The sequence below is a fragment of the Chrysoperla carnea genome, chromosome 1 (assembly GCF_905475395.1).
Source record: "Chrysoperla carnea chromosome 1, inChrCarn1.1, whole genome shotgun sequence".
NCBI lineage: Eukaryota > Metazoa > Arthropoda > Insecta > Neuroptera > Chrysopidae > Chrysoperla > Chrysoperla carnea.
The window spans coordinates 65,370,395-65,390,775 of NC_058337.1; the positions used below are offsets into that span (position 1 = coordinate 65,370,395).

The 20,381-nt window shown below is 28.2% G+C and overlaps 1 protein-coding gene across 6 annotated transcripts in view; it reads right to left on the bottom strand.

Annotated features, from left to right (window-relative positions):
• Window positions 1-20,381, bottom strand: part of LOC123305288 (tensin-1) — an 832,583-nt gene that overhangs the window by 308,731 nt on the left and 503,471 nt on the right. For 5 of the 6 annotated variants that reach the window (XM_044886968.1, XM_044886965.1, XM_044886964.1 and 2 more), the window contains one exon: window positions 8,061-8,528. The exons of the other annotated variant lie outside the window; for it this stretch is intronic. In XM_044886968.1, coding sequence (XP_044742903.1) covers window positions 8,061-8,528 — 468 coding nt within the window. The remainder of the gene's footprint in view (window positions 1-8,060; window positions 8,529-20,381) is intronic. 6 annotated transcript variants of the gene reach the window in all.

The following is a 20,381-nucleotide window of genomic DNA, read 5'->3' on the forward strand; positions in this document are numbered from 1 at the left end:
AATTTTAACCGTGGACGCTCCCTTCAACATGCAGGCTTTATAATTAGCTCCAGGAAAAAGCATCATAGGATATTTCACTGAAACCTAACAATTTTATTTTTAACTTTATTTGTTTTCTAAGCGTCCAGTAACATTTTTTCATTGACTCAGGGTTAATAAGAATAACTCAGGTTAATTTTATTATTTGTACAATGGGCTATACTAAATTTACTGGATACCTTTGGATCCAAACTACATGAGATTGTGTTTTCTTAAACTTTAGCTATTCACCATTTTCCGATGAGCTCAAGACTAAAATATGGCGTAAATTATGTTTAATGAAAAAGCTATTGTACTAAAAATTAGAAAATAATCATTTCTATGAGTCACTCTTACGTTCATGATTTTACAAATATGGTGGAAGCGATGGGAAATTAAGATCATACCAAAAAAATGAATTTTTATCCGATTTACATATTTTATTCGTGTTGTTGTCATCAAACTCTTTCATTTGATACCCATGTTGTGGACTTATATAAAGAATAACTAGCCCGTCATCTTGGGCTTAGAATAACGGCACTTGCATTGTCATCCTAACTAAAAGTGTTCAATATTTCGTCTCAGTCGGTTTAGGATTACTGCTTGAATCAGTTTGCAAGATTTAACTCGACAAAACATGAATATACATACATACAATTTGTTAAATTATAATTATTACAAAAAAATTAAATTATAATTATTTACATATATTATTTTAATTGGAAAACAAACGAACAATCATTCTCTTGGTCTTTATATGGTTGTTCTCAAAGGTGACAATATCTTTCAAGCATCCAAGGTTCACAGTCATCAATGTTTCAACAATTTACCCCATATACAAGTTAAAGTACAAAAGGTAGATGATGATATTTCTACCTACGTAAGTATATACGTAGTTACTTTTGTAATTATAACAAGGCATTGTTAATGCATATAAACATTTATATTATTATATATTTTAACAAGAAAATCATTATTATATACATTAATGTTAATTATCTTTTTAACCTTAAAGTTCATATCTTATTATGTATTATTGATAATCACACATAAGCAAGTTAAAGAAACAGGAGCGCATCATTTGTTACAACACTCATGTTGCAGTGACAGTTAATACTGTAATATCAAAATTTCATTATTAATTTACATAAAAAAAGTGTTGAAAGTGTAGATTTTGTAGATTTTCTGTAAAAATCTATTTTATCTGTTGTCTCACTTTTTATACCATGTATATATGAAATATACATAGTATATTAAGTTTCGTCCCAAGTTTGTAACGCTTAAAAATATTGATGCTACGAAAAAAATTTTGGTATAGGTGTTCATAGAATCACCTAATTAATCCATTTCCGGTTGTCCGTCCGTCCGTCTGTGGACACGATAACTCAAAAACGAAAAAATATATCGAGCTGAAATTTTTACAGCATACTCAGGACGTAAAAAGTGAGGTCAAGTTCGTAAATGAGCATCATAGGTCAATTGGGTCTTGGGTCCGTAGGACCCATCTTGTAAACCGTTAGAGATAGAACAAAAGTTTAAATGTAAAAAATGTTCCTTATAAAAAAATAAAATACTTTTGTTTGAAACATTTTTTTGTGAACATCACTGTTTACCCACGAGGGCGTTAATTAGGTGCAAATTTTATAGTATGTATTAATATAGGAATATCAGTGTGTGTGTCTATTTAAAAGTGAATATCTTTTGTTATTTACGTGACGTCAAAAAAACAAACGATTGCGCATCAACACTGTCTATACATGGTATTTCAACAATTAACTCAATCAATTGTTTGTTTTCACTTGTTTTTAAATATGAATTTTAACCTTACAAGTACTGCAAAGTTAAATCGAAGCTTTCATCAAGATGCATGAATTTTTATGCCATTACCGGCTCTGTGGCCGAGGGAGTAACCTTAATCACCGTTAACTGTTTGATTACTTAGACTGGGAGGTACGGATCAATTCTAATTAATAATAAAAATAGTTGACTACACAGCAGAATTTAGAGTGGAGAGAATTTTGGTTATTGTAATAATTATTTTCTGACTGTATTTCGAAAGCTTAATTTCTGATTATCTGAATGCTGAAAATTTGTATGTATTATATAGGATGTCTTTTTTATCTTTACAAAAGCGTGAAACTCGAAAAATAAGTTTAACGGAGGAAAATATTTGAAACCAAAAATGACAAAGACCCACATCTTATATGGGTATTTCATTCAATCTGAGCTTTCCGGATCCATTAAACCATTAAAACCTACCTCAAATTCATTACTGGTAAACATTATACGAACAATTTAAACTAAATTCTTCTTTATAAAAGCGCAAACATTTTTTGTTTGCTTTTTGCTCGTTTCTTCATTCAATTTGAGCAAAAATGGTCTTAATGGTCTTCTCAAACCACTTTTTTTGGAAAATCTTTTTTCGAAGAGTGCCTAGATTCCGTATAAGACATACGAAAAAACAATTTTTCGAGAAAACTTTTTTGATGAAAATTATTAAACAAAAAATAGTTTTCATTTGTTACGTTGCAATACCCTAGAAGCTACGCATATGTTTGCCCCATATTCAAGTATATAGTATATGTTGCTTGTAAAATCGTCAATAGTAATCGCAATTATTGAAGATGTATATAACTTAAGTACATTATTTTATTTAATTCACATTCGCGCAAGAAGTATCAAAGTAGGCCCTTTGTATGCTACATACCACCATAATATGAGATGTATATGAGATGTACCCTCTTGATCAACAATAGTCGACTATTTGGACGAAAAAAAAAATTTTAATAAAAAATATTTCTATCAAAACAACTTTTTATTGTATTAAAAAGAAGAAAAGTTTTCACTAATGATTCCCTCATACATGACTGTTAGTAACAGCTGGACGAGATCAATTTAAAACATCAAGGATGATAATAAATTATTTTATACTTTTTAGTACAATAAAAGCTTGTCCCTATAAAATAATTTTTTATTTAAATTTTTCATTTAAAACTTATAAACATATACATATATATCAAATGGGGTAAAGCGAAAGTAAACCAGCTTATAATTAAATTTTATTGTCACGAGAACTAAGCGTGTTTGCCAATCCAATCTGTAAAAGAGGGTGAAATATATATTGCGAAATTCCAGGGCATACATACACGTGAAGATAAATAAAAGCCTTTTAAATGAGAATTGAAATTAAATACAAATCTAAAGAGTGTCTGAATTACGTGTATATATTTTCGGTACAATATAAATTAGTTTGCTAAGAATTAGAAAATATTAATGAATATACAAAATTGGTAAATAGTATTAAAACTAATTTTAACAAGTGAAAACAAACAATTGACTGAGTTAATTGTTGAAATACCATGCATAGTCAGTGTTGATTTCTTTATCACATAACACATACAAACATGTGACACATACATAACTGATAATCAACTATAGTACACATTATAAAATTTTCGCCTAATTGGCGCCCTCAGGGGTAAACAGTGATGTTTACGAAAAAATGTTTCAAACAAAAGTTGTTTAATTTTTGATAAGGAACATTTGTTACATTTAATTTTTTGTTCTATCTCTAACTGTTTACAAGATGGGTCCTACGGGCCCAAGACCCAATTGACCTATGATGCTCATTTACGAACTTGACCTCACTTTTTACGTCCTGAGTACGCTGTAAAAATTTCAGCTCGATATCTTTTTTCGTTTTTGGGTGATCGTGTCCACAGACGGACGGACGGACGGACGGACAACCGGAAATAGACTAATTAGGTGATTTTATGAACACCTATGACAAAATCTTTTTCCTAGCATCATTATTTTTAAGCGTTACAAACTTGGGACTAAACTTAATATACTATGTATATTTCATATATACATGGTATAATAAATTCCCTTCGCCAACACCAAAATATGATTTCTGCAAACAATGTAAAAATAATTATTTATAAATATTATACTATCCGACTACTAACAATCTTTGATGCTTTCGAGCTCTACCAGCGCTCATTTTAACATTACAGAAGAGAACTTGAAGATGCTCTACTACAATGGCAAAATTCCAAAACTCCAATGTTGTCATGGCAATCAGAAATTCAAGACTATTTCTTAATGGAAAAAAAGAAAGAAAATGCAATTTCATTTTGGAAACTCGAATAAAAATTATTTAAATAAAATATTATTTTTCGTTGGTTCAATTCTTTCAAACAAAATTGTACAATTGACTTTGAACTGATATTATTAAGCAAAACAGATTAACGTGACCAGATACATACATGCCAATACTTTTATGTAAGCAAACCTGATAATATATTTACTGATACTAAGGTATAAGCAAGTCAAATGTATATTTAATCCAATTAGACAGATTGCTTTTCCCATCATTATCATTAAGTGGTAGATCTGATTGGTTGGTTGGTGGGTTGAAACCATTCAGTGATTATCTCGGTAGTGTTCTTTTGTTTTAAAATAACACTCTTTTTTGATGAGATAGTAGAAGTACGAGAATTATAATCACTATTCAAACTGGAGAAGTTGGTATTTTATTCTGTTTATTTTAATATCAAAGTGATATGGATAAATGATGATTCTATAACGTCACTTTACCTGCGACTAACAATATTCTTTTTTCAAAAATCATTAAAACAAACTCCTTGATTGAAATGTGATTATTTTCAAATGAAAACCTAGTTGAAAACAGTTTTGAAATCTACACAAGCATGAATAATAATTATATTTAAAGAAAAGAAAAGAAGATACCAGTTAAAAAAAAGTCAATTCTTCAATTGTTTGTATGCTTGTGCCATCATCACAATCGTCCTCATATTTTTGATATAATAAAGGACTTTTTTAATAGAAGAAATGGTTCACATGTTACAAGTTTTTGATATTTAATTAATTAATATTGTGATAACTATCAAATTTATCCAAAAAAAAAAATGGAACCTCCTTCTTTATTTTTATCTAATGCGCAAATAACTTATTACACATTTTCAAAATTATATGTAATTAATTTTCAATTTTTTTTTTCTTAAATATTGAAATATTGTGTCAGAAAAAAAAGATGGTAGGTATCATTATTCTTTCGAAAAATTCATATAAGTTCACGCATGTGACATGTTTCGGTGTTTTGGGTAGATATATTCCTTTTTATCATTACTTTTTGTTTAAAAAAAATGTAGGACCATGAAACATTTTTGCAACTCAATTCATCCATAAAAATCAGGGACTAAAAAACCCAAAGTTCAAGAATCGTGGCAATAGAAGTAAATTATATATGGCAAATTTATGTGTAGCTCATAAATTATGTGTATTTCTTGAATTGTCGTTGACCTTAAATTATGACAAATCCATAGAGATCACGAAAAAATGTTTCAAACCCACAAAGTAATGGAAATTTTTCGAGTAACTTCAGCTTAATGTCTCTTTTAGCACTTTAGTCATCGGGCAAACGGACTGGTTTAAGAAACACCAATGAATTGAATCTTCTGAGTTTATTTCATGAAAACTTTAAATAAAATCTTGTTTTTACGTAATTTTTGCTGACATTTATCAGCATGTCTGTTTTCAAGCTGTTTACTGCGTTTTGTTTATCAGGCATTTAAAGATCATCAGGTCTTTACCTCGTTGAGTAGCAATCTGAGAACAAGGGTAAGTGCCGGGAAGTGGGCAATTAGCTATTAATCTGATCAATATATAAAGGCAATTAAACAACATAAAATTTATAAAGATATATAAAGACTTATAAAGAGAATTATAAAGACTCCACGCAACAAATTCTAGTAATACGATAGTAATAGGAGAGAATGACTATTATTCATTAGAGACGCCACCTTCTTTTCCCATTAAAAGCAGTATAATAAAATTGGTATGTATTATTTTATGTAATATTATGTTGACCTATTCATATTTATATTTGCACAATTAACCTTTTCACCTGATTATAATCAAGTGTGTATTCTTCGAAAGTCTTTGACTTTATACTACATACCATGTATACATTTAAATATATAGGTATAGGAAGCTCGGCAGTTCACTTTGATTAAATGATAAAGATAGATATATTGCAAATTTAAGCTATTAGTTATAAATTATTACTCCATTCAAATAACAAAATGTTTTCTAGATTTCTATAAAATTTTGACATTTCTATAACCTAATTAATCATAGCAAATCAATATAAATTTTCAAATACACATTCTTATAATAATGTAGAATACTCGTCGTCAATTAAGACACAAAATAATCGAATGGCTCATTGCTTTTAGATCACTGAATGATGTTACAACTTAAAGTCTCCTTAAAATGACTTAAGGACGTCCAAAAAATCACGTTTTCTTAGAATCATTTTTAAATCGCCTATTTGCATTCTTATTAATGCTTTTAACACTCCTTATAGTGATCAAAGACCCCACAATATTAAATAGGAAAATGGAATTCTGTGAAACTTTTTCAAATCCACTATAAAATGTTCCTTGAATCATTCAGATCAAAAGCTCTCACGGCCACAAAAATTTTCAACGAATAGTTTTCAAGCTACCGGCGATTGAAGCTACATATACATTATAGTTATATAGCCCGTAGCTCGAAAACAACTCGTGAAAAAGTTTTGTAACCACAAGAGTTTTTGATCAGACTAGTCTAAAGAATGTTTAGGAGAACGTTTGAAAAATTTTCATTGAGTGCCATTTTCCTATAGTCATATACTAGAACTATATTTTATTCTTTGATCACCCGTAGCTCGAAAACTGCTCGTTAAAAATTTTTGTGGCCGTGAGAGCATTTAATCAGAATGATCCAAAAAATATTTTGAGCTTTGAGACTTGCAAAAATAATATTCATTAGTTAAAGTCATAACAAATATTATTAAAAAAAATATCTATAACAAGTGGTAATCGTTTTTCCATAAAATACATTCAAAGTGATGAAAAGAATGGCATTTGTGTGTTATTTCTTCTATAAGTGATTGTCATTCATATTTCAAAACTATGGTATTGCATTGAAAAAATTTACTCTTAATTTTCGTCGAATTTTTTTCTAACAGAATTCACCCTGAAAATTTGAAACGTAAGTCTCAAATATTTTCACTCACTCATTTTTCTGCGAACAACGTCCTTAAACAAAAATAATGGAACAATCAGCTTTTGTAGTTGAAGAAATTTTATGACATGTAGTAAATTTTTCAAATTATGTTTTATTAAAAAGAAGACGACTTCAATTTTCTAGAGTCCAATCTCTTAGTTTAAAAATTTATTTACATTAATAGATTAACTCCAAAGTCTGAATTCTGACCACCTAAATTAAGGGTTAGGGAAATTAAATTTATATCTTACAAAATTTTACTAATTTGTAGTTATTTATTAATTTTGAGTAAATATCTTTAGGCATTCACTTTCTTCTTGTAATGTCTCTGTAGCTGCCGTCATTACCCACATTAAAATGAGACTGTGAATCATTAGGAAAAAAAAAAAAATGTAACACTGCAAATAAAAAACTATTTATAATATTATGTTGGTTTTTAGTGCCCCACCTTATCATACCCACCGCAATATTAATACAATGAAAGCTTCCTGATTATAATAGAAGAAAAATAAAATATATTAGCCGAACCTTACACATCATCGCCTCATGACATGGAAACTAACTAGGTCATACAATATGAAATCGATTGTTTTTATATAAATAATACTATAATCAATAATAAGACTATTGATTTTTTCATGAAGGTTAAATATAAATATAAATAGGGGAATGGAATAAATAGAGGAATATCTTCGTCTATCTGTAATTTCATGTAACTTGCTTTTTCATTTTTTCGAAATAATTATATTTTTCTTTTCCAATGCCTTTTTTGTATTGGGATAACGTACTTTTTTTTATTGCTAATAATTTAAATAAACCTCAAAGTTCAGTTAGAAATAATCTGAGATGAAGATAAATAAATAAATATTTTCTGTCAAAAAATCGGTTGATTATTCTCCTGTAATTAACTAAAAATAATTCAAAAGAAAAAGAAAAATTTAAAAAAAAAATAATGTTTTATTTCTTACCAAAAATATATGTGAATTTTCTTCATCATTGCCCTGGTTATGAATTGAAATTGTTGAAGATGTAGCCACAGATGTTTCTGATTCAGATGAAGATGTTGATTCGCCGTCATTATTATTATGTTCTTTTGTTTTATGATTCTGATTAATTATTGCCGTTGAATCATTTGAATGTACAATTGCTTGTGTTTGTATCCGAACTTTTTGTTTACGTTTATCTTTTTTTATTAATTTCTCTGTTTGTTGATCTTGATCTTTATTTGTGGATTTATGACCTTGTTTACTGGTATCGCTAGGTTTAAGTGTGTCATCTGTTTCAGTATCATTCTCTACAGCGGATAATTCGGATTCAGGAGGTCGCTGTTGTTGATGCTTCGATGTCGATGATGGAGGTGGTACAAAACGTTCTTTTTTACCAGTCCACCAATGACGATGTATTTGCCAACTTGTATCCGTATAGCGTGCGGAATCCTGGAAAATTAGTGCATGCACTATCTACTGTATTCACATTTAAAGCAATAAAATTATAAAATAAAAATAATTAATAATTGGTTGGGATTATTTTATTTAGAGAAAAAGTGACGAATCGTCTCTGCTATAATCCATTATGTATTGTAACACAGAGAAACATATAACCAGTGACTTCACCAGCACTCCGCAAATATATGATTATACATCATCCCTTGACCATCCTTCGGCCAAAACTTGACTACGCATTCTTATATACTGATATATCATACTTTTAAATTGAATGTACATTTTAAGAAGGTATTTGGAACAAGACAAAATTTGTGTTGATGTCTTCCTTAGGAATCCAAATAACGCAATCCTGAATAAGGAGCCTTTTTAAGAAAGAGGTGACTCAAAATTCGCCACTACAAAGTCACAATTTGTAGGATATTGGCTTATGCTTACTCGTTTTGTTTGGTATCAGACAAATGATTTTTTTCCATTTTCTCGTGTTTTGTTGGATTGCCTAAGGTATGCATCGTCCAATGTAAATTCATTATGGGTGAGTTGAAACTTATGATCGACATTTGGTATTTCATTGTGTAGTTAAAAATTTTGAATATTATTTAAAGCATACATAAAAATTTATCAATTTCAACAAAATTTCGATTTTTATTTGATTTCTGAGGGATAGTAATATAACGATTCATCACTTAAAAACTAAATAAATATAAATAAAAACAATATTGTAATGATATGTTTGTAAATAAAATAAAATTAATAAGAAGCCAAATAAAGTGCTTTTTCAACTGCCTACATATAAAATAATTAGCAAATAAAGTATTTTTGGATTCAAACAGGTTATTTTGTTGTTTATGGATTTACAGGTGAACAAATAAATATTTCAGCCCACACATGGCATGGCATTCCTTATCCACATATATCATGCAAATATTAGACAGATACTGCTTACATATTTACTACATGTTAGAACATGACATTGAAAAATGAATAATCTGTCAAATTTCTATTTCGTTATGCTTAACGATTTACGTTATTTGTTTTTTAATTAAAGTTTTAATAAATTTTATTATTCGAATGAATCAAAAATTGCAACTTGAAAACTGAAATTACTACATCGAAATATCGATGTTATATGTTATTTCATATGCACCACAAACTCCTTGTATTCTTGGGAATTTTTGAGAAAGAAAATTCATGAATAGGTTCATGTAGTATTAAAAGAAATAGACACACAAGAAGCGTGAAATTTAAAAAGTTGTATATGGGTGCGACAAAAATGAATATTAGTAATTCGTGCGGGGTAAGTATAAACCGCGATATAAATTTGGCCAACCTGAGTCTTATACAGGGTGACAAGTTTTAAACACTCCACTCCCTTTTTTTTCTTAGCGTGCGACGAAATTTAAAAAAATAAAAATATGTATAGCTTTTGGTTTTTAAATGCTTTATTATTATTATTTTTTTTTTTTTTTGCAGATTTTAAACTAGTACTTGAACTCTTGTAAATATCAACAACTATTCGAAATTCCTGATGTTTTTCGCAAGTTATGCAATACTATTTATTGTGGCAAATAAATAACTAAATTAACTCTGTTTATTTTAAAGAAACTGAACTATACTTGCGCTGAGACAAGCCCTAGTTATGAATTTTCACGAATGAGTTAATCGTTGTTCCAGATCTTCTATCGATGCCACATTTTCGAGACAAACCCATGTGTGCTCTTAACTAACTTGTTCGAAATTTTTCTACTCCTTAGTTTGAATATTTATTTTCACATTTATAAGACAAGTTTACATGCCAAAATTTTTGCTGCATTAACTCAAGTGCTTGTAATAAATATATATAGGTCCACTTGAAGTTAAGGTTAATTAAACTAGATAAAAAATGATTAAGTATATTTTATTTTTTCTAAATTTTGCAACCTGAGAAGAAAAAGGTTGATCGTTAACTGACCAATCTGTAAATTCAGTGTCTAGGCTGACCAATACTAACATTCATTAAAGCTTTTAAGAGTGCCACTACGGGCCCCTATTTACTTCAAATTCTAATATGTATAAATTATACCAAAAGAAATAAATAAGACGTTTATTCTATCGTTTCAAAAACAATTCATTTTCAACGAGTAATTTTACACACACTTAAAATAAACTGAATAATTCGTATATTAATCATTTTAATAATCCATAGATAAGTAAAATTTATATAGTTTTCCCATAGCATAGATTTTTATTATTTTTTGTTAGGGAAATGAAATATGAAAGATAATCCATTTAATTCCCAAAGGAAATATTTGGTTTTTTTTCTTCATATTTTTCTATATAACTTGTTGAAAGGGAATCAATACTATCCAACATTTTCTATAGTTTGAACACATACATAAATAAATAATCTTTGTTTCTTTCCCCTTGGGTATCTAAAACGAATGATCATGATAAACTTGAATGGGTAAGTTATAATCTATTGTAATACGATTTGAAGCTAGGATACATTATATTGAGTTCATATTGTGTATAAAGACTATTTGAGTTTCTACTGTTTTCACTAAAATGAAGGAGAAAAAAAAAATTTATACATAAATAGTCGATAAAATAATTTAGATAGGACTTGAATTTACAGAAAATGGGAAATAGATACTTCAGATGAAGGCAATTACTTGTTAACCACCGAACTAAAAAAAGAGGTGACATAATTTTGACCGCTACGTGTGTGTGTCTGTGTGTTTGTCTATCTGTGGCATGGTAGCGCCTAAGCAGATAAACCGATTTTAATTTTTTTTGGTTTCATTTGAAAGGTAATTTAACGGAGAGTGTTCTTAGCTATGTCCGAGCTTAGGGTTACATACCCGACAAAAACTAAAAAATGGACGATGATTTTGAAAATCAATTCAGTTTGGCAAAGGTATGGCATATAATTTTATCATAAATAATTACCATGGAAATGAATTGTCAAATAAACCTAACTCAATTCATTTCGAAAATAAAAATGGTAAAATAATTAGGTAATTCATATTTCAATATTTCAATTTTAATTAAAATATTTCCAAAAATTGGTCCCAAAAACTGATAGCTCTCTAAGTATCCTTTTCATCTCATCTGATGTCTTTGGATATCACTTTGATATTGATTTAAGAAGGAGTGTTATAAGTTTAAAGTGTTTATCTGTGCATCTATCTGTTTCTCAGTGGCATCGTAGCCCCTAAACGGTCGAACCGACTTGATTGAGAACATTTTATTGTTGGAAGCTAAGTTTCCAAAAATTTGTTCACAAGAATTAAATCGCATTTGTCGGGAGTTTTTTAAATTTTGTAAATTTTGGTTGAAAATTTTTTTTTTCATTTTATTAAATAATATCATTTATAACAAAAGTTCCTGACGAAAACGAATATGGCAGTAAAAAGCGTAATAAATGGGCACTCAACTTAATAAATACCCATATTGTATAACCCAAAGAACAGAACGTTAAATTTTCGGAATTCAAGTAAGACTTAATGTAATTTCAGAAAAATCCGAAAGCTGTAACCATAAGAGCAATGTTATAAATCGATTAAAGTAAGGTTTTTAAGATTTAGGTTTTAATAAATATTGCTTTTTGGTAAAATACAATAATGCTTTCATAAAATATGTGTTGATTTCTTTGCTTTGAGTGAATCATATCTTTCACAAAATTGTAAGTTTTCATTATTTTATGCCCCAAACAATTTAATATTTTAGACTATTCTTAACAAAGTGAATGGGCACCTTTTAAGAAAATACATTTCAAAACATACGAATTAAGTATTAGTGCAGTAACTCAAATATAATTACATGTTTTCGGAGTTCACAAAAATTTACAAAATGCCTAAATTGTACGAAATCCTATATTAGATTATTGATCTATTAAACTTAAAGCGAGGAAAAAAGTATTAAGATACTTTTTCATTCAGTCGATGATAAGATAATGTTTACTTAATTCTGCAATGATATTTCGTTGTGGTCAGATAAGTTTTAAACTTGGTGGTGTTTAACTTGAGCTATTTATTTTAAAGTTTGACATTCTCGTGACTATTAGAAACTTTGGTGAATCAAAGTTCTGAAAATACTCAATTAATTTTTTTTTTAATAATTTTTTTTTGAATCACGATATTAAAGGTTACTAATTTATTGCATCAGTTTTGAAAATTCAAAAACAAGACCTCATTTTTTTTATATTTAATTAACAAATAATAATAATTATTATGAATATAATGAATTTATTTTATTAAAATCGTGACTTTTGATTAATAATAACGATTATAATTTTTTGATTTTTTTGTTCTATAAAGTAATACAAATTAATATCAAAAATAAGATATACAGTCATTGGTAAATCAGAGATGTTAAAAATTTACAATTACTAATGTTTTAAACGCCCCCTTGGAATAGGAAATATTGTATTACAAATTTGATAATCGTATTATTATTAATTTATGTTCAAAAAATATTTAATGTTATAAAAATTTTAAAAATAACAATTTGAGTAAAATATATCATCGACCTAATTTTGTAGGAATGTAATTCTATTGGGTACGTAAAAATTATTTATTACTTGTTTAAGGATGTTCCAGCATGGTATTTGCAGTTTCTATGTTAAAGCTATGGTACAATTTTTTTTTCGACAGAATTTAACGAAAAATTAAATTTAAGAATTTAATAATGCTTACTATTAATTCCCAAAGTTTCAGAAATTTTGACCGTTTAAAATGGGAAATAATTATGCCAACGTCCCAATTTCGATCAATTTACGTCAAAATTAATATCTCGAAAGTGAAAATTAATTTCTAATTTTTTTTTTTTAGAATTGTATTGTATAAACATTTTTTTCTACTTTTTCTTCAATATATAATAATATCATAAAAAATAGTTGGAGAGACCGGACATTTTACATGCTTTAAATGGGACATGACCCTCAAAATCGCGAACTTTGTCTTTAAATATCTCGCGATCTAAACGGTCAAAAATTATGAAATTTTAGGAATTCATAAATAAAGCTATTATAAACCCGAGAAAAAAAATTCGGCCAAATCTGTCGAAAAGTGATTTCATGCTGGTACTACCTTAAAGAGAATTAAGTTATAATTTAAAGAACAAATTAAACAAGTGAAAACAAACAATTGACTGAGTTAATTGATGAAATACCATGTATAGAAAGTGTTGATTACTCTACCACATTACATACATACATGTCACACATATATAACTGATAGTCCTATATAATAAATATTATGCGATTTGCGAATAATTTGGGCTCTCACGGGTAAACAGTGATGTTTCAAACAAAAGTTATTTTTTTATAAGGAACATTTTTTACATTTAAACATTTGATCTATCTCTAACGTTTTACAAGATGTGTCCCACGGACCCAAGACCCAATTGACCTATGTTGCTCATTTACGAACTCGACCTCACTTTTTACGTCCTTATCACGCTATACAAATTTCAGCTTGATATTTTTTGTATTGTTTTGAGTTATCGTGATGACAGACGACCGACAGGCGACAGGCAGACCAAAATTTAGTTCATAGCATCATTATTTTTAAGCGTTACAAACTTAGGACTAAACTTAGTATACTATGTATATTTCATATATACATGGTATAAAAACTGTAAGCTTTAATTTTTAAAATTCAGCGGCAGTTTATTTTACTTGTTACAGGTTAACTGTTAGTTAACTTCTCGTTTTCGTTTGACATTGACGAAAATCGTCATCCCGTTCATTATAACCATCATTTTCATTCAAAAGTAACGAGATTTTGGTCTTTTAAGTGGCCACTTTAATGTAATTAATGATTTTAAGTGTCTCTCAGTCTATTATTTTAATCTACTTACCTAAAACTATCTTATGAGATGGTATAGTGTGTGGTAATCAAATAAAATTTTCCCACAATCTCATTTAAATAATTCCAATATTTTGCATAGAAAATCTCAAAGATAATTTTTTTAAATATAGCACATAAATTAGAAATTTTAAGAAACCCCCGACACTAAATGAGGTTTGATCGATTCGTTCGGTGCATTGTATCCCATAAATGGATGAACCGATTCACAAATATAAATACCAAGCAAAAGTAAAGCTTGTATTATTTAGTACAACTGTTAAAAGTGAGCCCAAGATCATTGTTATAATTTAATTACGTTTTCAATTTAATGATAATGAGCAGTATGGCGCCAAAGAATTATGCTATTTGATATTTGAAGAACAAAATTTAAAAAAAAATTTTAATAGGTATAAGAAGCATATGTTTACAATTATAAAAAGGCCACAACAAACAAGTATCAAGAAGAATTAACCATAAATGTTAACCATGAAACGTACCTATGTATATACCTGTATGAAACAAAATTAATATAATGTGGTTATAATGTGGTTAAAATTTTATTCTGTAAAGTAAATGCATTAAGTAAGTTATATAATACGTTCATTAAAAAGGCCTAAGTTTATTGTGATTATATTTGTATCAATAGTTTGTGTGTGCAAAATAAAGAGCCACCAGTAATTCGGGACATTGCTTACAGTTTTGTGAACAAATTATATAAAACAAACACACTAGTACAGACACTTGGCTAGCTTTTTGTGTTTAATATGAAGAATATTAAAATTCATGGTGATGGCTAAACAATTTCTGAAACTTTCATTAAACATTTTTCTTAATAAAATAAATAATTTAAAATAATCGAAAACCCGACTGCATTAAATAAAATCTGAAAAGAAAGAAACAAGTCAAGAAGTTTACAAAGCGATTTTAATAGGCAGGGCCCATTATTGGCGGATTTGAGTCTTTTTAAATTTTAATAAGCCTCGACTGTTAAAGTCGCTATGTAAATTTCGAAACTTGTTTCCTTCTTTTTAAATTTTATTTAACGTAGTCGGGTTTTTTAATTATTTATTTTATTTTAGACTTTTTAGTGTTAAATCCTATTATTATACTATATTAAATTTAAACATATAACTTATTTTTATAGGATATGCCCGATAGGTTTTGTTAATTTTTTTTGGAACGTATTTTGCTCCAAAAATCAGCCATTTTGTTTTAGTTTTTCTAACATCTTTCTAAGAAGAGTTGGTTTTTGAGACAAATATAATGATACGTCTTATTTTTGTTGCGATTAACTGAAGCAAATGACTTCATAATTTCAATCTTCTGCTATGAACCGTGTTCGAATTAAAACTGATGAGCACATCTCAAACTTTCCCACCACTCTCCGCTAGCTATACGTATATTTTAGACCACAAAATACCTCTTTTCACCCATTTTAAGATAGCTCCATGAATTGGATGAATTATAATTAAGAATCATAATAGGGTACTTTCGGTAGTGAAAAATAAATTATGAAATTTGAAAAAAGTTAAAATTTATGTAAAAATATACTTAAATATTCTAATTTCGAGTCATAAAAGCACATTTTTCTTTTATAATATTAAAATTAAAAAATCGTAATTTTTAAACTGTATATCACGTGACCTAAAATGCGGGCAATACCTGATGTGATGTCATATCGGTATGAACCATTGACCATCAGTTAGTTCATTGTAGATAGCTGGGTATAATATATCCATAGATAATAAATATTTATATTTATTATAATTCGATTCGCCCATGAATATATCTGTCAAACTTATCTGTGTTATTTCGTATAATGATACGAATATAACGTCACGAAATTGGATGCCCGCGTTTTTGACGGTTTAAAATTTAATTTATGTATTTGGCAATGAAGCGTGTGTATTTTTCCGAAATAAACTTTTTGTGACTTTTTATTAACAAAATCAACATTTTGAAGTACTTTTTCAATTATAGTAAAATACCCTATTAATGTAATTACTTTCTGTACTCCGAGACCCTCGTTTATCAAAATGACTATGCATTTGTCTATCTTGATTATTTAATAAAATTTATATTTAGATTAGCATTTTACTCATTCCATATTACAACCTACATTTATTCCACATAAAAAGAATTTTCAGTTTTTTTTTTAATAGATTTGTTTAAAATGATCAACTATGTTTTTTAGGTTTTCAGTTTTACAATCTCTTTCAAAAAATGTATAAGAAAGTCTTAAAAACTCGCATATTAATGAATTTGAGACGTCTCTACTGCATTTCTCTACTTTAATTGATTTTTGAGTGATGGCTGATGACCCTCAAACTAAACCTTCTCCCCAAACCCCTGCTAACACCATAAATTTTTTCGCCACTACATGTATTTATTTCATTTTTCTACAACTCTTAAAATAGTAAATTAAAGAAAACTTCTTGGCATAGTTTTTCTTCTCTAGTGCTTTCACAACACACATAATGCAACCGAAAATTATGGCTTATCAAGAATCTTAGCTTATTGGTATAAACATAAGAATTCGGTTCTTGAAAGATTTTACCAAATACACACACACTGTATAGTAAAACTAATGTAAATCTTTGTATGTTATTGAACTTTGTGGTTACTAAAAAAAACTACCACCATAATAATATTTAATATCACTTCAACTTGAATCAGTCAAGTCTATGTTTGTTGTATGGAACATACATATATAATTATTATTATTATGAAATTTAATAATAATCTAATAATAAATATTAATATACTTGATTAAGCGGAAAATGGTGATCACATTGCGTTACGTTTTTAACATAATAAGTATTGAATATTTACAGTATAATACGTTCAACATTCTATACATGCAAATTTAAAGTTAAATTATTGATTCAGTCAATATAGACGAAAAAAAGGTCGGACCTGGAAAAAATTACAATACTGACTCTGAGGTTATAGATCGTTAGGGGGGCATGTAAATAACTTTAAAAAAAATTAAGAGAATTTTTCGTTCCGCTGTTTTTGAGAAAATCCAAAAAAATGGGGAAAAAAAATTTGGAATTCGTTTTTCTCGGAATCTATTGGTTTAAGGGAAAAGTTTTTCAAATAAAAAATGTAGAAGACATTGTCAGCTACATTTTATGTCATTGGAGCAACGTCATACGAGTTAAATTACAAAAAGCAGGTGGCGTTAAAGTATCAAAAAAGGGTTTTTCACGATTTTCATTAAGAAAAAATGATGTTTTTGTAAAAGTGTAAATAAGAAAGTTGTTTGACTCAAAATTAGCTTCAACTTTTATTTAAACAATTTTTATGAAAAACTTACCGTTTCCGAGCTATAGTAAAACAATGTATGTTTAAAATAAACCAAGAAAATAAAAAGGAAATCAAGTACTCCTTTTCAAAATTTTAAAAAACTGAACTTTCAGATTTTTTAGCAAGCTGTATTTCAAAAACGGTAAGTTTTACAAAAAAATTGTTTAAATAAAAGTTGAAGCTAATTTTGAGTCAAACAACTTTTTTATTTACACTTTTACAAAAAAATCATTTTTTCTTAATGAAAACCGTGGAAAACCCTTTTTTTGATACTTTAACGCCACCTACTTTTTGTAATTTAACTCGTATGACGTTGCTCCAATGACATAAAATGTAGCTGACAGTGTCTTCTACATTTTTTATTTGAAAAACTTTTCCCTTAAATCAATAGATTCCGAGAAAAACGCATTCCAAATTTTTTTTCCCCATTTTTTTGGATTTTCTCAAAAACAGCGGAACGAAAAATTCTCTTAATTTTTTTTTAAGTTATTTACATGCCCCCCTAACGATCTATAACCTCAGAGTCAGTATTGTAATTTTTTCCAGTCAAAATGCCAGATTTACTGTACCATATTATTATTAAGCTGTGATTATACATGGGATTTAATATAAAATTTATTTCATTTCATCAACTAAATCTCTAGGTATATGCTTTCATTATTTCATTGATTCTATGTCAATGACGAAAATTTTAATTTAAATATTAAATTAATTTCTGTGGTTGGTTTTTAAAAATTAAAAGTCGGATATGAGCACAAAAATAAAATAATTAAAGTTTACAAAATTGCACTTTTAACGTATCCTAAGTAGAAATTGTACCTAGACCCCAATCGAGGCCTAGGATGGTGTGCCTATAATCTAGGCAGATTTTAAAGAAAAGCGTTAAAATCTCCTTTTTTAATTAAAATTGTAGTCATACTAATTACACAACTTCATTATCGCTTTGGAAATAGTCGAAGAAATTCTGTACCAGGTCTGCATAGCTGGTCTGGGAGCTGGATGCGATGCGTTCAAGGCTCAACCGAGTGATCGATGAATATAGAACCTAGAAATAAGACAACTAAACGTCAGTGTATATACCGCATGTGGCTTATAAGAAAATTTTGTTTTTTTGTTAAGACGATTTACTGAGCCTGATTATCGTAACGTTTAAGCTAGTGATCGTAGCCGAAGCATGACTACAACTAGACAAGAAAAAAACTACAGTTTATTTAATTAAAAACACTGATTAGTTTAAAAACGAACTCTGATTTGACTTACTAGTATAATCTTAATCCTAACCAGATACAGTAACCAAATGTCCCTAGACAGTCTCTCTATTTCTATTAGAGACAATGCCGTGATTGGATTTTTAGATACCCTATTAAATAACGATTGATTTCCCAAATGAAATTATTTATTTCGAAAAAAAAGTCAGGCCTCTTTATTAATTCTTGCAATCAAACAAATGTCATAAATATATCAGATCATATTTTGAGAGTTAATAAAAAATAAAGCGGTTTGTTTTGGGTTCTATCGTTTAAAAGGGTTCTAAGCACCTAGAACGAGGGTTCCCTGTGCCCTTCTTGAGATAAGCCTGTCATCCAGAGACAAAATATGCATTTATAAGATTTAACCTCGGAGCCTTACGGAAGTCATAGGTTTTGAAGGACCTTTGATTCATTTTATGAGTATGTTATCTAAAATGTAAAGAAAAGAATTAAAATGCTAAAAATATTTTTGTTATTCAATGTTTTAAACGAACAGTATAACTACGCCTTTACTTGTTGATAACTTTCAATAGTTTTATTTTTTTAATCTTACAATTAGTATCTAACTATATTCCAGTTCTCTAGGTTAATAACAATGAACTTTTATTGTTCAGTATATCAAATAACGGAAAAGTTAACGTATGAACTTATAATAAAATTATTTTTGCAAAATAATCTTTTCTGATAATGATTTTATAATTTAGTCATCTTCGTTCAAAACGTTGTTACATTTTTAACGCCATGGATATTATTAGTAAATACAGAGTATTTTGATATTTGATATTATTAATTTTTTTATTTAATTAAGAGTAGATACATTATAGATTTTTATTTTTTAGTTTATTTAATTATGACCGTTTTATCTTAAATTCAATAAAAAATATTACGACAGGTTTTTTTTATTCATCCACGCTTCGTATTGGAACTATTGGAACTATGTTCCTTATCGCACGTTATGATTTGTTTGCTGGTTGAGAGGTAAAAACATCAAAAGTGCAACAGACCCCAAAATCCGACATTGGCTACCTAGGAAACTACAAATTTTTAAATTGATTCAGCCTGCCATTAATTTTGAGAATATGCAAAAACATTTTACTTTTAATTTTGTCAATTTGTATTTTTTGTCGAAAATTTATGTTTTTTCATTTAAAAAAAATTGTTGTTTATCAGAAGTTAAACATAATAGAGATAATATAAAATAAGTACAAGGAAATTTTATGTTATATCAAGTCATATCGTTAAATATCCTGATCAATTAAATTATGGGTACCCGCATTTTGGGTTGACTACTAAATCAGAAGTATGTCTTTAGAAGCATCGAGATAAAGTAGCTATGATAATTTTAAAACAATAAAACACGCAAGAAAAAATGAAAAAAAAAACAAATTAAACCAAAAATTACCAAAGCATAGAAATGTAAAAATCAATTTTCATTAAGGATTCTCTACATGTTGTAA